Below are 22,058 nucleotides of genomic sequence, written 5' to 3' on the forward strand. Positions count from 1 at the left end.
TAATTATTCAATTGGCTACCTTTGTTCTGCTTAAACATTAAAGAGTTAATTATACAGGATGTGCAGTGTAATGAACTACACCATCAGTTTTGACCTCTTTAGAAAAGTGATCTGGTTCTTTCAAAACCTTCTTGCATTTGGAGTTTCTGTGCTTTAGTGCACCTACAAAGCTGGCATTAGAGTTACTGACCCTATCTTATATATTTATTGGTGAAAAGGGACCTCTGTGACATCTTGTGTTTTTTGGAAGTCAAACAGTGGTCAAACCAGTTGTTTCAGTGCTGGTATAGTTGAGCTGTGACCCTAGGAATGTTATTGACTTGATTTAGTTATTGGCGATCATAAATATTTGGACAATAAATAAAAATGACTTTTTTTTATAAGACGGTGTAGTAGGTGTGAACCTCCAGCCACACTATCTTTTTTTCACCTCAGTCATGAGAAGCTGTGTTCATTCTTAGAACACTGCTGCCAAAAAAGGCTTTTAATTAGTAGTCAAGTTCCATGAATGCCTTAACCCACACCGTTCAGAATCTGTAATAAATCAGTGTGAAATATGGGCAATGTAACCAAGTTATAAAATTAAGATAGGGGTAGATCTTTGTCTGAGTAAACCATCTGTTAGTTTGTTGACTACCAAAATACGTAAGGTTTGGTAGTGTAATTTTTATACGATTAACTTCAGACATGGGGGAAAACATTGCCTAATATGATGCTATGGAACTATCCCTGTTAAATTAGTAAGGACACTTTTTTTCAGTTGTCTGAATCTCCCATTTTAACACCAAATACCCAGGAAGGCGTTTCTATTGCATTTTCATAGTATCACAAGGTTAGATATTTTCCCTTGGGCTGTTGTAATGGATCTGTAGTGCAGCTTTATTATAACAGAGAAAAGACCGGACTTCATTTGAAAAGAGTTCTGGCTGGTATATCTTGCATGTTTGGCTTTGAATGTAGTGGTGCAATACTATGATAAAGCTGAATCCCAATAAAACAACGTTTTGGTACAGCAATTTGAAGGAAATTGTAGATTAGATTATTTCCATAAAATATGTTGCTCAGAAATTAAGCAGTCTGTCTGCATTCTCCCGGTATTTTATCATAAGTTTTGTATTAGTGATTATTGAATATCGGCTTCATCAGCTTGCAGAAACCTTTTATTGGTTTAACTCCAGCTATTCTTTGCCATGAATCTGTATCTGTGCTTTCTTCAATTCTGTTTGCTTCCAGGGGATTTCCACAATGTGACGACAATACCGTTCCATATGATACTGCCCGAGCTAACAATAAGCTCTGTGAGTTCATTCATATCCTTAACACTGAAATGGAGTAATGGCACACCAAGTATGCTTTCAAGATATCAAAGTAATCTTATGTTTTGTGAAATATTCATTCTGTCAGTTCTAAAGGTTTGTAATCAATACTTGGTTGGCTCTGGGAAAGTAGTGTGTGGCCATTTGCACTTACTTTGAGTGAGCTTTTTTTTTTGTTAAAAAACAGCTTGATTCGGTTAGCAAAATGCTGTGATTTCCATGAGAATTTGTCCTTTCATTCAGTCACATAATGTCCTGTTTGGCCTAACGCTGTGCCCCATTTCACGGTGCGGAACTTGTTTCCTTCCTTCACAGAAAGGCCTTTTCTGAACGTTCCACACAGGATCTTGGACGTTTTCAGCCTCCATCAGCGAAATTTCTGCTTGACGCAACCTGGGACCACACTGAAGTCTTTCCTTATGTCGTTTTAGTTACTTTGATTACACATCCATGGTATTTCATGAATAGTTTTAATATTGGTGTTAGGCCAAAGCTGCTGATATTAAAAGCTTAAGCAACCTGTCCTCAGGAAGATGGCCAGCTTAGTGTAGATTGGTTTTGTTTTTTTAAGCGGGGTTCTTGTTCACTGAATAGTGGAACGGAAGGCTTCTGAAATGAGTGGGCTCATTTGTTTGAAACAAGGTCTTGATTTTCTGTGGTTAATGACAGGCAGGAGTTCTTGGCTCTGAAGCACTGAATGGAAAAGTAATTTCAAAGGGGAAATTTGGCAATCTTTGTCCTTCACTGTTGACTGTTATTCACTAAACAGGACGTTTGGAGGATCCGTCTTTGACGGGAAGATTCCAGGGAAACAGGAGGTGTTTAGAGGTCAGAGCATGTCCCACAGGGCTAGCCACATCAAAACAGGAAACATCACCTGCTACCAGGGTGAGGATATGTCACCTGCAGCACAGGAGAGGGGAAACCACAGGCCTAGCTGCTACCAGCAGGGCTACAGCTTATACCATCATCATGTCCTATAGAAAGTGGATAAAGCATTACTTTAAACAAATCTCCATGCTGCCCAAACCAGGGCTTCAAATAACATATGACAGCCTTTATTGAAAGGATCTTCAAAGCACTGATGACCACAAATGTCAAATGGGTCAAATTGAATGCACATAACGTGTGATGGGTTGCATGGTGATAGGACATTTTGCACTTTAAGCACAAAGTGGGTCCTTACTTTGGTTACTGTGGCACCTTGTGTGTGGAGTTTGCATGTTCTCCATAATCTTTGGTTTACTTCCCCAGCCTTTTGAAGGTGGGAAAAAGTTTGTCTCTCTTGGCCTGTGTCTTTGTGTGTGAATATCCAAAGATAGACAGGCGTCCTGTCCAGGGACTAATTTAACTTTGTGCTCTGTGCTTCTATTATAGGAATAGCCCTGTCCATTACAATTGGACATCACCTTCGAAATGCATTGTGGCCTATCACTGATGAACTGTTTGACTGTGCACAGATTTAGTCCAGCCGTTTGTATGGGATGAGGTTGGTTCTGAATTACTGTTGTGCTCCTTGTGCGTCTGTGAAGGAAATCATGAACATCCCGGGCCAGATGACAGTTATTGCTGCTATGTCCTATCCCTTCTTCCTAAAATGAGGGGATGTGTTTTTTTGATTATTAAGATAAGTTCTGAAGGCTGTCAACTGATCTTTGGAGTTGGCACCCTTCCTCTGCTGTCTAGTCATCTATTTCTCTGTTGTAATGAACAGAGCCATTTGTCTGGAAGTCCGATGAGAAAATGTAATGTTCTAAGATGCTTAAACATGTAGCTTTTATAGAATCTAGAATTGTTTATTCCTCTTATGTCAGTATTCTCGGGAGGAGGACAATGACATACTGTGATATTCTATTTCTCTTCATGGTTGATAGGCGACTGCAGAATTCATTTCAACTCAGTAGTGCTCTGTTCTTTTGTTGCTGAAAGTAAACAGTGACCTGGGATTGTAAACTTAACGTGAAATTATTTCAAGGGACACATTTGCTGATCTCTGAATGGTATTATTAGCTTTTTCCTTTTCCATTTCCTGCTACAATTTCTGATACCTTCAGGCCTACTTTTGCATGTTACACAGGAATTAATCCGTGGATCATCACGGAGCACTAGTTTGGATAATATTCTTGGCAGAAAGAAAAGGGTTGATGTTTGTTTGATTAGAACCTAACAGTATTCCTGGAAAGTTTCTATTAACAGTCTTTGATGTTGGCAATATTAAGCATTTGTTCTCTCTAGGTTTTAGCCTCAGGACTTCAGCATTAGTCTTTAAGCAATTGTAGACGTGTGTGTGGGGTTTAATTCTGGGGGCTGAGACTGGCTTCAGTTTCGACGTCTCTCATTCCACTTGCAGCGTTTCGCTGACGAAAATTGGCATGGTCTCTCACAGTCACTTAGGCACCATTATTAGGGAAAGGCTCAGCAAATCATGTTCGCTGAAAATGGAGACTGAGTGATTGACCATATCAGCGCGCATGAAGTTCATGTATGCTTAATTTAAAGTCTTTAAGAAAAGGTCACCACACTAGGGTTACTCATATGGCTTTTTTTTTGGGAACGTTGGCGAGCACACAAAGAAAGTATTTACAGATGGGGGGTACAGGATTCTGTAAATGCAGGTCTTAAATTTTAAAGCGTGGGGATTTCCCAGCTATGGTTTGTTACAAAGGGGATACAGTTGCAAGGAAAGTCCTTTAGTTGCTTAACTTGATATCTAGACCTTTATTTCGTGACGAAAATAGATAAAGCCGGCCCTGCCTCCCCCCCCCCGGCCCTCAGAATGTCTTCCAGAGGGGTCCAGCCTGGGTTGTCTGAGGAGGTTTCTTGAACGCGCAGCACAGAAATCCTATTCCCCTTGAAACATGCGGGCGATGAATGGAGCACAGATTTATGAGGTACAGGATTTTCTTTTTCCCCCCTTTCCCTTTCCCTCTTTGTACCAGCACCTCGCGCAGGTGTGGTGGAAAGCCTGGAACACGACCCTCTCGAGGGCGTGGAGAGGCCAGCGCACAGACAAGGGCCTACGCAGCTGGGCTTTCATGAACACAATCCACCTACTGTCGTCTTCCAAAGATTTTTCATGCTTAAGACCTTTATCAAGAGGGTTTAATTGTGCTGACTGCTTAATACCCCCCTAGTATATGTGGGAAAACATTTTTCACATGTATTTTATCCCAACACCAGTAGACGGACATCTCGGTGCTGAAGGTGAGGGGGCTCATTTGTCAGAGCCTTTGTTAAAGCTGTGGGCGCCCATGTCTACAGAACAGTTGGCACCATGGGGAGTGCTGGACCTCCTCTGACTGACAGCTTTACAAGCCAACAGGAAGTCACAGGGGGTCACGGTGGCCGGGGATGTCCTCTCAGGCTGAAATCTAGGCTGGGCAGCTGGCCCCAGACCAACCAGGTAGGCCTTCAGTCAGGGCAAGTGCTTCACCTTACCACTACATGAGAAAACAAGTTGAATCAGAACTGTGACCTGATTGGAAAACGTGGCTTAATTATAACTAGACACTACTAAGATATATAGTGCCTATAGAAAGTCTACACACTTTCCAAATGAACACAGTGTGTGGCCTTATAGCCTGAAATCAGTGCTTTAAATTGGAATTCATTTTACCTTTACATTAACCCATTTTTGTGGTTATTTGTAACTTCTTAGCAGAATGTTTAAGCATTTGTTTTTTTCCCTTGGAGGGTTTAACAATTTTCTTGAGGCACTGTACATATGAAAGCAGCATCTTAAAATAAGAGCAATCAAATACAGTATGTTGTGCAAATACAATACTTGTATAGCCAAATTAGCTAATTAAAGCCACATGCTTGTTAGCCATGTTGAAATTTATGTGGTTGTGTTCATTCATGCATCTACCTAATTTGGCACCTGCAAGGAGTCAGTAATGAAGATGGGCTGTTCTGATGAGCTGATCAGTGGAATCGTTGGTTGACAGAAAATGAACTGCCAGTGTTATTCTTACTTTATCTTTTAGTTTAAAGGTAACATACAAGGTCTGTCCTGTCTTAGTGTTCGGTTGATTTGGGTTTAGTTAGCAAACCCTACTCAGCCTGGGTAGCTACTTGTTCCATTGTGAATCTCCACATGGTGGATCATAACTTACCTTTGCTAAATGACCTAGCTAATGCTTGAATTGACACATGGGGATACAGCACTAAACTGAACCTCCACCATTAAAAAGACTTTCTAAAATAGTGAGTAACCTGGCTGCATTTGCTATGAAAGCCATCATGTCTAGTATAGTTTATCATGAGCCGTTGTATCAACATATCTTTTTTTTGGAGACAGGTCAGAAACGTGCGCTCTCAAAAGCCAGAGATCTGTTTCAAAGGTGTCAATTTAATGGGTCACAAGTACAGTATATAGTGCTGTTAACTGTACAGTATCAAAAAGAAAACTTCATTCCAAAGGTTATACATTAGGGCAGCACAGTGGTTAGCATTTGTCACAGTACTGGGACTGTGGGTTCAATGACAGAACTAGGGTGCTATCTGTGTGGAGTTTGCGTGTTCTCCCTAGGTTTGTGTGGGTTTCTTCCAGTTCAATACTGGTGAGTTAACTGGTTTCAGGGACGGTTAGCCTTGACGATGTGAGTGTGTGCATGTCTGTATTGGACTGGTATCCCGTCCAGGGTGTATCCTGCTTTGCTCCCGTTGCTTGCTGGGATAGACCGCAGCTCCTCCAGAGTTAAGAGAGAGCAAGTGAAATTTTCAGAATTTTCCTGTGTTCAACCTTGGGTCAGTTCCATGCAGTTTTTTTAAAATTCCTAATACAAAAAATGCATTATTGTAACCATTAACTGAAAATAGAAAGAAGCATTTCACTATTTTAGTTATCTAGTACAGTTTTATTTCCCCATAGTTCTACTTTCTTACTAAGGGAACTTTCCTTGGGAGTATTCTTAGTCAGGGAGACAGTCCCCTTCTAACATACCGCCAATTAAAGCTACCAACACCCGTGTAGAACTGAAAATAACGGCTGAAAAAAATAAATTTTAATGTCTTGGCATTCATGTTTAGGAAGGCACTCCTAGATTTGCTTTGACATTCAACTTGTAACCTGTGCTAGTCACAAGGATGGTCACATTGCCTTGATGTGCGACCGGTCGCTTAGTTTCTGTGGCAACAAACAAAAAGAGAGAACGTCAGATGATTACGGTTAAACGACACGAGAAGCCAAGAATTTCATCGAGCATTTCAGGAGGACGGGCTGATGTACTCTCCTTGTGAAAGGGCACAAAAACAAGATCATGCATTGCTTTGATTCATTTAGGCTTTCAATTTATAGTTAAAGTAGTCTTCTTTGGCATAAAATAAAGGCAGAAGTTATCCAATATTCAGGCAGTGAGCATTCTACTTACTGAAAGTACCCTAGATGTTTCCACTAGGTTAAAAAAGAATTCCCATAAAGGCAGCAAGAGCTCAAATAGCAAGAGAATGCCTGATGCACCCCTTTTTTTATCTCTGCATAAAACGATGGTTGAAAAGCCGAAATGACTTCTAGTGTGAAGATCATGACAAGTACGCTGAGGTACCGATAGTGTACTTAATCAGCCGCTCTTAAATCAAAATCTGACAATGGATACCTGGACATTATGCTGTTTAACTACATTACTGATCAAAGTGGGGAAATGATAGTGGGCTAAACTAAGTTTAAATCATACAAAGATTAGTAATCAAGGTTTCAAATGAATGCTTCTGTAGCTGACTTTAGTTCTATGAAATGTTAATAAGAGTATAATATATAGGCCGCTAGTGTAATCAATGCGCTTAAACTACAGCCTAGCTCTATATTAGCTTAAACCTGCACCACGCTAGATGCTTTCTCTTAAATATAGAAATATCAGTCAAGATCTCAAATCTGTGCATGTCATAGAAACAATCATACAAAGAATAGCATTCGGGTTGCAAACAGCATTTAGTTCTCTTATATTTACAAGATCTCCACTGGGTGGCAGCATGTATTCAGAATTCAATTAATTCACCATAAGACGGTACGGTTTATACAGTTAGTACATGACAAAGGTGACAGAATATTCCACCTGACAAGAGCACAGAATTGAAAACTGCCTTAATGGTTTTTTTTAAAAGGCTGCTTTTTATTATTTTCTTTAGTCTCCAACATTTTCAGTAAAAGGATGTAAACCACCCGTCCAATCGTCCACGTTTTAATGTTTCTTTTTTGTTACCATGAACAGCCTGAGTTGGGTGACTTCCAAGGCAAAACCAGGTGGATTGTACCTCAAAAGATAGGTTTCCCTAAATACCTGGCTGATCATGATTTTCTGTGTGGACACAGACAATAAGGGGTTTTACATGACTTCGGAGCAGTTGGTTTCTTTAGTCTCTGAGGTGCCATGTTAGTGACTCAGAGCTGGAAATATCATTTCCCCCTCATTCCTCACCTTCCCTACAACTCACCCAAACAGCTGCAAGCTAGTTTTCTTCTTTTTCTCCATGACACATGCCCCAGTCTGGGTTATCTGATTTTGGTGAGGTATTCAAATTTCTTAGCATTTTGTTTTGTATGAAACAATGTAAAAAATAATTTCTTTTAAAAATACACAGTCCTCACGTATCCCAGCCCTACATCCACCCCCCATCACCTCCCATCACCCCGTCCTTCAGGAGTGTGGAAAAACTCATCTGAGTGGTGCTACAGTTGAATGGGACTTGTGCTAGGAAAACATACAAAATAACGTAAAAACAGACGCGGTTAAGCATCACGATGGTAAATTAAGACAGAGGTCAAAAAGTACATGTTCTCCGAAGCTGTGGCAAGTAAAAACACAGACAAGAAAATGCTCTATGGGTTCCTTTGTGTCCATACTAGCTTGGCTTTACAATGATCAGCTTAAAAAGGCGCTACTGCAGCAATCCGTGGCATTGATTGTTTTATTCAAATGTGCAACGTTGAAGCCACCAAACAGGGCAGCTGCTGTGCTTGTTGACAGTGCTGTTAAAATCAGAGGTTCAGTGCATGGTCGTGGCACCCAGGTGCCCCTGATGTACTTGGGAAACACAATGTGAAGTTAGCTGAGAGATTAACCAGCACTTGGGATCAATTTGTACAAACGAAGACTAGATGCAAAAGGCTCGTCTCTAACAGCCCTGAGCTTGAGATCAGTCACGAAAAAAAAGAGTGGCGACTCCTAAGCATCTCCATTAGGTTACAGGGTAGTGTCCGGGTGCATTGGTTGTGACCAGTCCATTTTCTGTAAGCCATTCGGATCCGTCAGAGGGCTAGCCAGAGTCACATGATGCAGCACTTGTTCTTGTGGTTGTGCGGGTCCTTGAAGCGCAGTCTTTGTTTGGGGCGATACTTCTCCAGGTAGGTCAGCTGCTTGCTGTTGATGGCCCCCCTGCGTTTCCTGCAATGCAGATCCTGAATCAGAGCAGGGAAACGTTCCTAAAACTGGTCAGTTTGAATGCTCAAAGTCCGCTCCTTCCCCTATTGCACAAAATAAACCCATTCTGCCTATCACTGCGCTCTGCCCTACTGCTTCTAGAGCAAGATACAGCAAGGGCTGCACTGGCTGATCTGCTTCTTCAGTCTCTCTGGCTTTTGACGACTCAGCAGTCACACGTAGTCGGAATAAGGTGGTGGTTAGAATACTCACTGTCTAATAAACTGAATGGCATCCTCGTACTTCATCCCACTCTCAATCAGCGCTAGTGCCACCAGGACAGGAGCTCTGCAACGCAAATACAGAAATTATACATCCCCGCTGCCGACGCCTGTGAAAAACTTGTCATTTTCACAAAACACTTTGGAATCTCCCGACCTCTAATTTCTCTGCTTGAGGTGGAAGAATGAAGAAAGGTCTTCTGGTGTTTCATATCTACAAAAGAGATCAAACCTTTCACCATGAAATGAAATGTTTATGCCATGTCGGCACCAGTAGAACAGCACCATCTAGTGTACAGAAAATAGAGAGTTGGAAAAACAACTCTAGAAATAGTTACATTTTTCTGAATATTTTCTACATCTTACCCCACCTATTCATTAGTACCAATTAACCTTCCCAGCCTGTCTTTGGAAGGTGGGAGGTACACGCACATGGAGAATGCCCATGGGGAACATGCAAGCTCCCCCCCCAGGAGGTGGGACACCTACCCTGCCACCTTTTGTAAAGATTATATTAAAAGAATTTATACATCCAAGAACATGGAAAATGCAGGCAAAACCATATTGCTCAAAACCAAAGAAATCACTAGAATTTCTGTAATTAGTGACATTTGTTAAAAAAGGACACAAAACCAACAACCATCTATCCCCATATCTTACACATTTCCACAACACTGCAGTCCCAGGCTGGTGGTGTTTTTAAGTGGTGCCACATTGTTCTCATAATTTATTCTAAGAATCAGTGCCACACTGGCTTTGTAAGGAAATATTAATAGGTGGAAACATACTTCTATAATTGGCCCTAGTTAATTTGTGCCTGTCTGTGTTTGTGTCCGTGTGTGCCCTGCAGTGGACTGGCGTCCCGTCCAGGGTGTACCCTGCCTTAAAGCCCATTCCTTACTGGGATAAGCTCTGGCTCCCCTGTGACCCTGAACTGGAAAAAGTGTTTAGAAAATGGATGGACGGAAACATACTTCTGCATTTGTAAACAATCTTTCAAGCATGATGTGAATGAAAAATTGAATACAATGACAGAGATGAAGGAATATGCTTATATGCATAACAGATCATTTGTTACCCTCTTGAGTTTCCAATGTTAGAAACAAAAAGTGTATGAATTAGTAAAGCAGTCGTGAAAATGAGTCACAAAGGATCTTGACTCTTGAGGTTCAAGACTGCCTCATTATGACATTGTGTTGTTCCTGAGTGGGTCACCATGGTAACAGCAAGGGCAGAAGAGGCTCTTTATAGCTAAGGAGTCGAATTCAGAAAGGACTGGTTCTATAAGGTCAAGGGCTGATTTCCAGAACACTGACTCTTTGTGCATCAGCCCTTACCTACAGACTTTCCGACAACTGGAAGCTGCTTTTGTCTTGCTGGACTTGGTGAAAACATCAACAAAAAGCCGGCCAGCCTCAGCAGTTTCAGCCAGATCAGAGCTTAAATTAAAACCTTGCAGTTATTTTTCCTCAAAAAGAAACTAGAAAAAAAATGTTTTGTTGTAAGCTTGGCGTTTCTGTCATTTTTGGTTTGGATTTCTCTCCTGAGAGTAATTAAACTCCATAAATGTAACTCTGTGGGGGGATAAAAAGGTTTCAAGGTGTCAAAATGTAGCCTAATTAGCATCAGATATGCCTTTTTGAGCACATTAGCTCAGCGTTTGACGGGGGCGGGCGGGCGTTCTTCTCTTAAAACTGCAAATGAACATTTCCCATCCCGAATAATAGAAAAATAAATAAATAACATAAGAAAATAGAAAAAAACCCTGGCTTGTTTCCAAAATCTGTAGACAAGTCCCAAACGAATAAATACATGCGTCAGAGATGGTGCTTCACCAGCTAGAGCAAACATGCCGAACTCTAACGGCCAAATGTAAGAGAAACTACTCTCTGGCCAAATTAGAACCAGAGGGAAGATTTAAAGAGGATTTAAGGGGGGGAAAATCCTATCGTTATTCTTTAAGTAAAAAAGAAACTAAAACGGAAAAAAAATTAATAATGAGTCCTCACCATGAGGACAGTTACAGTTCTTTGAAAATATACATTTTCTGTACATTTCATCCCATGGGCTGTAATAAAATCAAATGAAGCAAAACCATGCTGTTCTCTCTATTGAACTCACCCTTTCAACAGCACTGTGGAGTTACTGTTCAATGCATCTTTAAAATACACTGGTTTAAAAACGGGTTGGACAACGGCAAAAATGTGGCCCGTGCTAAATTTCAACAACCAAAAAGAGAGAGCGAAGATAATGTCGCCGGAGAGTTAGCCATGTTGGTCTTGTAGAATAAAGCCATGAGGCCTTTCACGCTCACCGTCCAAGCCCTGCAACACAGTGGACTGCCACACAGCAGCCAGGATCCTCACAGAACTTAGTCTTCAGGAGGTTCAGCCAGTCTTCCACTATCTTGGTGGGAGGAGGGGCCCCATCATCGAAAGGCCAGTCCTGTAAAGACGGAACGTAAATCACACTCTCTTCTACCATGTCAACACTGGTCTCTCCACACAAGTGTGTAGCATTGGAGCAACAACAGCAAGTGTATGCTGGTCAAGGTTAATGTCAAACAGACAACCAAGGTCTTCCACTGCAGCTTCTGATGCTGTTTGCTAGAAACCAATATCGTGTTGCTCTTGACAACACATTTTCCTCTCAGTCAGCTAGCATCAAGGACAGCTCCCAACAACTTTCTGATCATATGCTGCTGTTTATTAGATGTTGTCATTACAAAAGGGCTTCCAAACTTTCTAAAGATGCGAGTACAAGTACACCTTTAATTCATGATTTTTCAAACGACTGAAGTAGCTTCTTCCACATTCCCATATCCTAAATGTTTTGTCACATATTTTAAGTGCAATCTACAATAATAACACTATGTAGCACATTACAAGTGAGGGGGGAGTGGTTAGCATTTTCCTCAGCCTTAACGTTTTCATTATCAAATAATATAATACTGACTGACAAAGCATCGGCTGGCTTCTCTCTGCTTATAATTTAACGCACCAAATCTTGCCATTAAAATGAAAGCAAGGGATGAAAATTCCTTTGAGGCCTTGGTTGCCAGCTGAACAGTGAAGCTGAGATAAACAAAAGCACCTTTGTTTCTTAATTGTTTTCGTCCGTAGGTCTGCTGTTTTCCAACTTTCCCCCACAACCGTTTAAAACAAGCAAGCATTTAGGCTCCCAGTCCTGCTCTCCTGACACACTTCCAGTATCCATCTCCACGTGAGTACAGGACCCAGTAAATTGCTCATTCACCCTGGGAACATGAGGCTTATGTTTCTTTAACAGAAGTGGGAGAATAACACACAAACCAAAATCAACCTCAAAGTTCTCCGAAGGCCATTGTACAGGCCGTACAGACTTATTTGAGAGAATGAACACAGCTCGTAACTGAAGGGTATCTGCCTGGTTAAAAATAGCCTTTTAATCTGTTAAGGGGTTAACTGCCAGCATTTAGCATGTGCACAGTATTAATTCCATGAAGCGGTTCCAAGACGCACCCTGCAGTGGAGTACACTGGAAACGCCAGAAGTCAGATCTAATTGTGGCTAATGTCTGCTGGTTTCCCAGAATTACACCCAGTATTCTTCTGCAATATGATACGAAGGATTTGAGAATTTCCGAACACCTGTTTCATGTCAATATACTTGCTTGATTCTCTTGAGCTGTTTGTAAACACAAGTCGTAAGAAGCAGGGTGCAGACGGGAGGGCTGATTCATTGTGCTGGCTTGCTTGCTGGTAGCTTATTGACCTTAAGATGTTGTTCGGGTCAGGCTCCCAGCACCTCCCCACGTTTCAACAGCATGACTTGGCAGCTCGTTCCAGACTCCCACCACCCTTTGTGTAAAATGACCGTTCAGTTCCAGGTGCCATATACAGTTGCTTCTAACTTTCTGTTCTCTGTTGTGCTTTTTTTTGTTGCTATAAATATGTGGGGCTTTTTGCTGAGTATAAATGAATTCATTGGATTTTGATTACTCCTATTAAATTCTCTAGTAATCTCCTCTGTTCAAAACGTAAGAGCTTCACTTCCCTTAAACCATCTATACATAACCTGGAATTATTTTGGTTGCTTGCACGTCTTTTAATTCATTCTAGGGCAACAATGTTCTTTTTATATTGCAACAGCCAGAACTGTACACAATATACTGAGTGAGTTGAAACTAATGAACCGAATAACCTTATCACTGTTTCCCTTGACTTAACCTCTTAATTCTTCAATTTTAACCATAAACCCAGACGTTTTGATGTCTTTTTTTAATTTCCAAGTCTGTCTGAATGAGGACAATGATGAGTCAAACTCCTAGCTTCAAAACAACATTCGTAGGCTACTTTCTTTAGCACCGAACCTGCTAGCTGATATTTATAGAGTACGATTTATTAGCTGCATGTGTTACTTTGCACATATCTACATTCAACACTTTGCCAGGTGTTTGCCAATTCGTGGATACGGTCTATGATTTTTTCTCTTTCCAATTGTTTGCCTTTCCTTCTGTTTCATAACAACTGCAAAATTCACACATTTAATAGCGATGCAGAATCAAGATCATTGATATAAATTGAGAAGAACAGTGTTTGTAATACAATCTCTCCGGCACCTACTAATTTGAACACTACACACAGTTACACTCTCTTTTCTTAGCAATTAACCAATTTTGGGTCCATTTCTATATAATATCTTTCTTATATCTTACATCTGTTGAATCAATCTTTAACATGGAACTTCATGAAAAACCTTACGGAAATCTGAATATTCCATTTCAAAATCTGTCAGCATCCATCACTGTTGTTTCTTTCTCAAAACAGTCTGATAGGTTAGTTAAACAGGATTTGGCTTCTTGAAACCCATGCTTTCTATCCCTAATGAAAGAATTCCCACATAAAACTTAATTCTTCCAGAATTCATTCACTAAACAAACACAACTGCACCACATTATTACATGAATAAAAAGTACTAAACAAAACTGAAACAGTACAACAATAAAAACACTTTTTGTTTAACAGTTTATATATTGAACTAACTGGAGTACTGCATGAAATTAATAGTTCATCATTAAGTACAATACTGTTATGTGTTGCACCACAAATATGCTCTTAAAACAGCATAATACCTTAATGCGTGACAGCATTTGAGCTCTTAAATAACAGGCATATATTTATTTGTTGATCATATTTTATAGTGCATATAATCTGCTAACAGATCTTAGTCTATGAATGGTAACAAAACTAAAAAGCTGCATCATGTATTTCAATCAGAAAATGGACATATATTTTTTATACAAGTTAAATACAGAAGTATTTGTTTTAATTTTTAGGAGAAATGTCTTTAAACTCTGTAGGGAACTGATACACTACGGAAAACCAATATTGGGCTATCAGCAATTACATGCAAAGCTGTGAACGAAAAATTTACAATACTGATTTCAATGAGCTGTTTTTCTAATCTCAATTTATAGATTTTTTCAGAGAACAGGCATCTTGTTTTTGAGTTTTATAATCATGCACGCTTTACAGATAACCATAGTAAAATGATCCAAAAAAAAGGACTATTCCGATTAATAAAGTGATTTAAGATATACACAGAATATACACTCCAGGATTTGCTCTTTGCAAAGGAAACTGCTGCATTGTTCAAAAGAATAACACTTAGAATTACTAGTGACTACAAAAATGTAAACTTCATACATTATTTAAGAAAAAAAGCAATAAATACACCCCTGTTACACGCTTTAAGATATATAGCTGTCATCTGTAGTCACAAAACTAATCTGCGTGTTTTTAAGAGCTGCGAAGAAACTGGAACTTATGTAAAAAAATATATTTTCAGGTGATGTCATTTGCCTGCAGGGGAGTCACTGGGGACCCAGATGAACCCATTCTTGTTTCGATATTGGGCTCAAGATTTCACATTGAGGCCTAAATGTGGAGTCCTTTTACATCTCCTCAGAAGCAATCACTTCTAAAACCTTTCCCTCTACCCCTGGGGGCAACATCAGGCAAGGGGTAAATTGCAGAATAAACATGTCACTGATTTCTTTTCAAGCAGCCTCTCCCTCCGTGACAGCAGTGGCGTTTCAGTAGAAGTCCAGAAAGTGGAGACCACAAGAAACTGCCTGCAGTAACAACATGATCACCGAGAGACCCTCTAGTTCCCACGGCAACGGGGCAATGTTGACTGGAGAAATTGAAAACACATGTGCAGTGTGGAAAACTGCACTGCTCAGATGAACAAGTAAAGGTTTATTCCCATGCTGAAAAGAGAAGAAAAGAAACACAACATTTCGGCTGTGGAGCCTTCTTCCTTCTTTGGAAGCAGGCTCCACAGCCGAAACGTTGCATTTCCTTTCTTCTCTTTTCAGCAGGGAATAAACCTTTACTTGTTCCTTTGCAGCCTACGCATGCTGACGCAGCTACTTCCTTGCACTGCTCGGATGTTTGGTGGAAAACGGGGAAGAACAATAACCTTTAGCAAAAACGACACTGGGCCACAAATCATGACAATATGACAAAGAGAAAAGCCTATCAGAGCCAGTTAGAACTCAAGCTTAACGCTGAAATCATTTTCTTCTGCCTTCATGGCAGGTTTTACAGCATAAGTTCAATAAATAAGGCTTTTTTATTTGACCTTACCATGCCAAAATGCATAAAGGTAAAGCTATTTAAGATCTTTAGCAGCCTGTTCAATAACTCACAAAATGTTAATAAAAAACATTGGTAGTAAAAAGAGAAAACACAGAGGATTTTATTGTCTAGCTGCATATGATAGGGAGGGCCAAAGCACCTGGGACCTTTAAAAGAATAAACATGCTGAGGCATGCTCTTAACCAGATTTTTATAGTAGAACACAGGGAAAATACACCTTGCTTCTCCTACAACATCTGCATTAGTTCACTGAAAAACAACTACAGGAAATGACGATCCTTCTATCGGTATAATCTTGTTACATTATTGGTAAATACAGGACTCCCTATTGACATGTTTATACAGATTAAATGATTTCTGCAATATTTCCTAGTATTAAAGCAAACCCTGTTGCACATTTGGGCTGTACGGTATACAGGAATTTGGCAAATAACGTACTGCATCATGAAAAATCCAAAATCTAGGCAAGATGCATTTTTGTGGCAAAAACCATGCGTCTTTCAAACAGCTAAAATATTGTGCTTACAATTAAAAATCAATTCAACAGAAATATTGCATTGTACTCACCATTACAGTAATTCCATCCTTTTCTAATGGGGCTTTATCATAGGTGACTTCACAGACTCTAACAACTGTGGTTGCACCATACTTCTTCAGATCCTAGACAAAAGCATTCGTGATATATTCATTTATATTTTACAGCAATAAAATCACTCTGGAAGTAAATTAAACTTTTCACCATCAATAAAATGCTAATAAAGTAAGAAAAAACTTAATAGCATTTTGAACTCGACAGGCAAAACTGTAATGAAACAGACTCTAAAATAATTTATTGTGCTTGTCTCACCAAAGGTACGCATCAAGTACGGAGCTTTGACATTATAAGTCATGCCAATTTCACTGCTAAACAAAACAGAGAGGTTATTAGTGGTCATTCATTTTTAGAGCAAACAGTGCTGACTCTACAGCATGGAACAGCTACTCCACTTCTGTGAAGGAAATCGAAGGTATCCTTTTTGATGTCTGTAACAATTTTTGGCACTGTAAAGGAAAACGGTGCAAAGTTTCTTCCTGATGATGAATGGAGCAGAAAATACAGGAAAAAATGTAATAAAAATATATTTCACTGCTGTTGTTGATGGAGCTATTAATGTCTCTGCCAAATGTATATAGGATCACATGAGAAAGGAAAAGCTGAAGGCAATACTGAGTTTTTGCATATATTTATTTTTGTCTCATCTGCCAATAAAACCTTGTTCAAAAACTCTCCTGGTTCATCTTTGTTGCTTCCAAACACATCCTGGAGCATGGTTGAGTTAATTTTAAGGTCTGAGCATGCAGATGGAACATATGTAAAACGAAAATACATTTTTGATGACATCTGTTGACATTTTCTGCTTCGAATACTATAGCAGTACTTTTAGAAACACTTGGTTCAAGCTCTGCCTTTCAAACAAACAAAACCGCTAATGGGAGGGGGTTTCCCCACCTTCCACTAGTTAAACCTCAAAAGAGTTTGTATTGATCTGACAGCTAAATCAAATTTAACTACTCATTACGTTACTTTTAAAGGGGAACTGCAAAACTAATTTTTATACTTTAGGGTTAGGAGGAATCAGCATTGATGTGTGCATTTTAAACCACAATGAAAGTAAAATGTACACAGTAACAAAATAGATAAAATTTCCAGGTACATGCAGAGCCATGTTCTGCGATTCAGAAAGAGGCAACAAAACTTCCAGTGACGTGAAGAGGCCTTATTACATTGTAAACAAGCACATCTGTTTTAATCCAATAGAAGTACTGCTCTCGACTTTGAGACAGTTTTGCCAAAAAAACAACTTACTAGTTAACTGCACGCAGATCACATTGGGACATTTCTGCGGTTGAAATGTCTGCGGCACAACCTGTACTTATTACTTATTTGTGCTTAATCCAAACGCCGTAAAAAAATTCTATACCGTCAATCAATTTATTTTGTTACTGAGATTTAGTAACCGGTCTGAGAAACTGGGACGGCAGTTCCCCTTTAAGTCATGAATAATGTGAAGCGAATAAGCAGCTAGTAGTTTTACGATCTGTGTCAGACAAGAGGTTGCACGTCCTCACCTCAATGAAAGTGTTGAGAGTAGAGTTGGTGGGGTTGTGTGTGATGAGAAACCTCATGTTCTTGTAGCAGACTTCCACAGGCGCAGGCCGATTCATGCGAGCCATGATGAAGTCACCGTGCCCAACTCTTGAGTCCAACAAAGGAGACTTCTGCCTCTGCTTCACTTGAAGAGCGGGGACGTTTGCCGAAAAGGAGCTCAAGGAAAGTGCAGTGTGCCCACTAAGCCAGTTCCCAAAGGGGTTTTTGTTTCTCCTTCCTTCTTTTCTTTTGAAGAAAAAAAAAACTAAAGAATGCACAAGCTCTTGCTTCTGGTAGACCTGGGTGCCCTTGAAATTCGGCCCAGTCTTTCACGTTATGGATGAGGATGGTTATGGGGAGGGGGGGGGGAGGGAAAGGGGGGTGTTTTCAGTTCTTTTACGCTAACAAACTTGCTTACACGTTACCCCATTTGGATTTCGGAGGAGCCTCAGTTGAAAAGACCTCGCCCCGCAATGGAGATTATGAGGAGAAACAGTTTTCCGTTTTCACATCCAGCTTCTCAGAAAAGTTCTTCCTCAGCGAAAGGCATCCTCGGCTTATTCAGACGGAGGGATGTTGTGCGTGGCAGTAGTCACCACTGCCCCTCAAGAACTCCATCAAACTCCCACCGGTCACAGTGCAGGAAATCTAAGGACCACAAACACAAAAAAAGGTGAAAAAACAGATCAATCGTTTGTTATATAACACTTGAACAAAAAGCTCATTATCACTTAGTCACTGGTTTCTTGGGTAAAGGGGTGTGAGCAGTGGTGAAGAAGAAACATTTGCCTGCTGTGAAATTAAAGCAGTATTGTTTCTTTCAAATCCTGGATAGCTGGCACAAATGAGCATGGAACTAAGCTATTTTTCCACCTGGGGCTATACAGGGTGGTCTATCCAGGTCTATCTATCCATAATGCAGTGAACAAAAGAAGACAAATTTCTCTGAACACAGTGTGAGGGCAGTGAGTCACGTTGCTTTCCAAAGCCCTGCATGACTTCAAGTTATTAACAACACAGTACAACTTCTTTTTTTATTAGGAGTAATTTAATTCATCTCCGAAGCAACAATGGAATAAAAATATCTGGAAACAGGACTGAGCGATTTGGATTAGAAACGAGCTGTAACCCCACCGCCACGCACCGCTCCCAGCTCTTGAGCAACAGATGATTAAATCCCCCTGTCCAAAGCTTCATTTAAGGTCAGAGCCATTTGTGATCCAATGAGGAAAAAAAAGAAAAGCTAAAACTAAAAAAAAAAAACATGAGCTCCTCTGTTTCTCTTGCTCACTTCCAGTGTCTGTAGAGCCAAGTAAAAGACCTTAACAAGGTGTCATCTTACTTACCTTGTCAAAAGAGGTATAGTAATGTGTTCTTTCATATTAACAAAAATTTGATGGAATGCTCTGTGTCCAGTGTGCGTCTTTGCACCCTTTAAACACTGGGTGCCATTTCTGATCTTTTCAGCTATATGCCAGGGACTTGTGCAGTATATTTATATTTGTAATGTGCAATACAACTTTTTGTGTACTGTTCTGGTTTGTTCTTTGTATATTCTGGACTGTGAGCAACTCTTCTTAGTCCACTTCTCACTGACTGCACTGATTGTAGTGTATGTATTGTATTATTGTATCCTTTCGTTACGCTGTGCTATGTCGACTGTGCTAAGCTGCTGTTGCACTGCAATTTCCCTCATGGGATCAATAAAGTATCTATCTATACTTTTTTAACAAGAGCAGGCAGTGCAAGTATAGTCTTCATACAGCCTTTGATATTGAAGGGTGGAGTATTCTAAGTTCCCATTGAGAGAGCCTTATTACGCTGAACTCTTGCCAGTTGCCTTCTGTAAGCCAGTGGAGCACAGCGGTCAGGAGTGTGGTTCACGTGTCGTAAGCCATCATCGCAATGAACAACTCCCACTTCGCTGAGGGATGAAAAGTCCTTCATTCATGCGAGATTCTTGCAGGAACGAGACTCACAACTGCACAGGCACCTTCATCAAAGCCATCATTGGCTACAAAGGAAAATGCTACATACACTAAATCAGGTTAGAACCTGTAATTAAGAGCACAAATCCAGGTCACAGATACGATACACTGCTTAACTCCAAAGCTGTGGCTTTGAGGGGAATTAAACTGCATGAAAACTACCAACATCTGTTAAGTTCTGAGTGTTAAGTAGTAGTACAGCACTGGCTGCTTCAGAAAGTTGAGGTCTTTCTTCACATTCTTACTCACAACTTTAGAAAAACAGGTGAAAAAAAAAAGATTTTCATGGGTAACTTGCTCAAAAGCACCAGATGGTTTGGCTGACAGGAAAATTAAAAAGGTGATTGTGGAATTCAAGGCAGAATTTATTGGCACACACTTATTAAAGCTTGTTACTGCTTGTGTCCGCTGCAGATTTCCTGCCCGTCTCTTTAAAATTAACTAAAAAAAAGAACAAAATTAATTTTAGGCTGAGGATTAAAAAAAAATATCGTCCAAAAAGACCCTTCAAATCATGCTGCCCCTGCAGAGATTGTAATTTTCTATGTTGATGATATTGAGGCCTTTTAAACTAGTGGTCTTAGCCAACACAACAACAGATTTTATCATTTGTTGTGCAAGGTTTTCAACAGTTATAATGGTTCATTTAATTTGAGCGTTTTGTTAAATCAAGGTTACTTTGTAGAGAAAAGGTTGAATTAATGAATTAAGAATTAATGAAACCAATTAAATTATGTTAATACATATGTAATCAAGCATGTGTCTCTTCATTATAGCAAGATGTATTAATCAAACTGAGGTTAATAAACTGAGCTAAATTCTAATATGTAATAGTTTACAGAAAGACAATTCTTCAATACTGCACTAACTGTGAAACTTATTCTATTATACACCTTCTATAAGGTGAGGTAACAGGTTTAGATTCAGATTCATATTTACATCCTTTGCTATGAGAATTATTCCATTTTCTAAGGACCTGCAGGAGGCAAAATCCCAATTGCACAAATCAAATCAAATCCAGGCTGCTGCATATCGGCATTGCTGGAAAGGAACGGTAAATCGTCCTCTTCCAAAACTGAGCACCTTTCAAACCAATTCTGGCGATTTCAACCAAACGATTCACGTTTCACAATGGCGAAAGGAAACATGCAGAATCACCAGAGCGCACAAACAGAAACTGCATACACTGAGCACATTGTACTGAAACAGTATGACAAGTCCTGTGTAGGATAAATGACATCTGCCCATGATTTGTCTTCATTCAGATCTTTGTAGCCCCAGACCAGAAAACTAAAACCTCTGCCTGCAGAGATAGATTAAAGATAATACTTTAATAATGCAGACATGATATAACGAAGGATTGTTCGTATTTTAGGGTTTTATTTTGCGTGTTTTGTTTCAAGGTTCGTTTCCCTCCTTCCTAAGATAAGAACTTACTTTTGCTGCTCTTACCTTTGTGTCATGTTGCTTTCTGCTCGGGATAAAGTCCGTGTCTCTGAGGGGAATGACGCGCAGCAAGCTGCCACTACTGCTGACACTAATAACTGTCTCTGCTCTAAACCAGCTGAAGCTGCCTTCGCTTGCCATATGACACTGACAGCACTCAACTGCTAATGTCAGAAACAAATGCACACTTAATGCTCTTACACAGGAGCTGAGAGTCTGCTCCCACCCCCAGAAAAGATATCCAATGATTAAACAGGTACACTGCAAACAATCTGATGTCTATTTCTGGACCTTTCCTTCAAACACTCTACAACTAAAAAGAAGTATGTTTTATTTTGCACCATACAATACTTCAATACCTGCTGGTAATCCACAAGAAGAGTTTATTTCAGCCTCCTGACAAAGCCATATGTAAGTGGTAGCACACTATTGTATGCAGATGAGAGGAATACTCAAGAGTTATCAATTCTTTCGATTAGCTTCCCTTCTAAATGCACTTTGCTTTGAGGTAATGAAAAAAACTCCACTTGCTATAAAGGTTTATATATGAATGGTATTATATACAGTACTGATATGTTAGTCTACTGGTTCCCAAAACTAATTACTTTCAAAACATTTGGAAACGTTTATATACAGTAAAGCCACTGAATTTATCCTTGTTATTGCAATTTCATTTCAATCCGAATTGAGTAATTTCATGCTATCTGTAAATTAAAAGAAACTCACATTGGTAGCAAATCTTTCAGATGTTTCACTCGTATAATATCAGCTTTTTTCCGTATGTTCAGCAAAGTACTAAAGAATAATGGACGAAACCCAATATTGTTTTGGATGTAAGTAACACTATTTCAGTTCTGTTTTTACCACAAAATATTTTCTGAACAAAGCAAACATATAT

At 39.8% G+C, this 22,058-nt stretch overlaps 1 protein-coding gene across 2 annotated transcripts; it reads right to left on the bottom strand.

Annotated features, from left to right (window-relative positions):
* Positions 1–6,154: 6,154 nt before the first annotated feature.
* On the bottom strand, positions 6,155–21,338 carry ptp4a3b (protein tyrosine phosphatase 4A3b). 2 transcript variants are annotated; one of them, XM_088928867.1, is made up of 6 exons: positions 21,167–21,338; positions 17,708–18,374; positions 16,166–16,258; positions 11,270–11,400; positions 8,948–9,022; positions 6,155–8,698 (listed from the first exon to the last, which is right to left on the bottom strand). In XM_088928867.1, exons 2-6 carry the CDS (start codon positions 17,810–17,812, stop codon positions 8,581–8,583), a joined length of 522 nt encoding a protein of 173 aa, XP_088784993.1. In that variant the 5' UTR covers positions 17,813–18,374; positions 21,167–21,338; the 3' UTR covers positions 6,155–8,580. The 2 variants fall into 2 exon arrangements, with proteins under 2 accessions (XP_088784993.1, XP_088784994.1); XM_088928868.1 differs by lacking the exon at positions 21,167–21,338 and adding an exon at positions 19,073–19,555.
* Positions 21,339–22,058: the final 720 nt, after the last annotated feature.

Source organism: Atractosteus spatula, chromosome 12 (assembly GCF_055471065.1).
Source record: "Atractosteus spatula isolate fAtrSpa1 chromosome 12, fAtrSpa1.hap1, whole genome shotgun sequence".
NCBI classification, from domain to species: domain Eukaryota; kingdom Metazoa; phylum Chordata; class Actinopteri; order Semionotiformes; family Lepisosteidae; genus Atractosteus; species Atractosteus spatula.

Coding starts and splice junctions, on each gene's coding strand:
- ptp4a3b (XM_088928867.1), bottom strand. CDS start 17,812: ATGGCTCGCATGAATCGGCCTGCGCCTGTGGAAGTCTGCTACAAGAAC. Junction 16,259..17,707: donor CTCTCAACACTTTCATTGAG/GTGAGGACGTGC, acceptor GCTTTTGTCTAG/GATCTGAAGAAGTATGGTGC. Junction 11,401..16,165: donor AGGATGGAATTACTGTAATG/GTGAGTACAATG, acceptor CCGTCTTTACAG/GACTGGCCTTTCGATGATGG.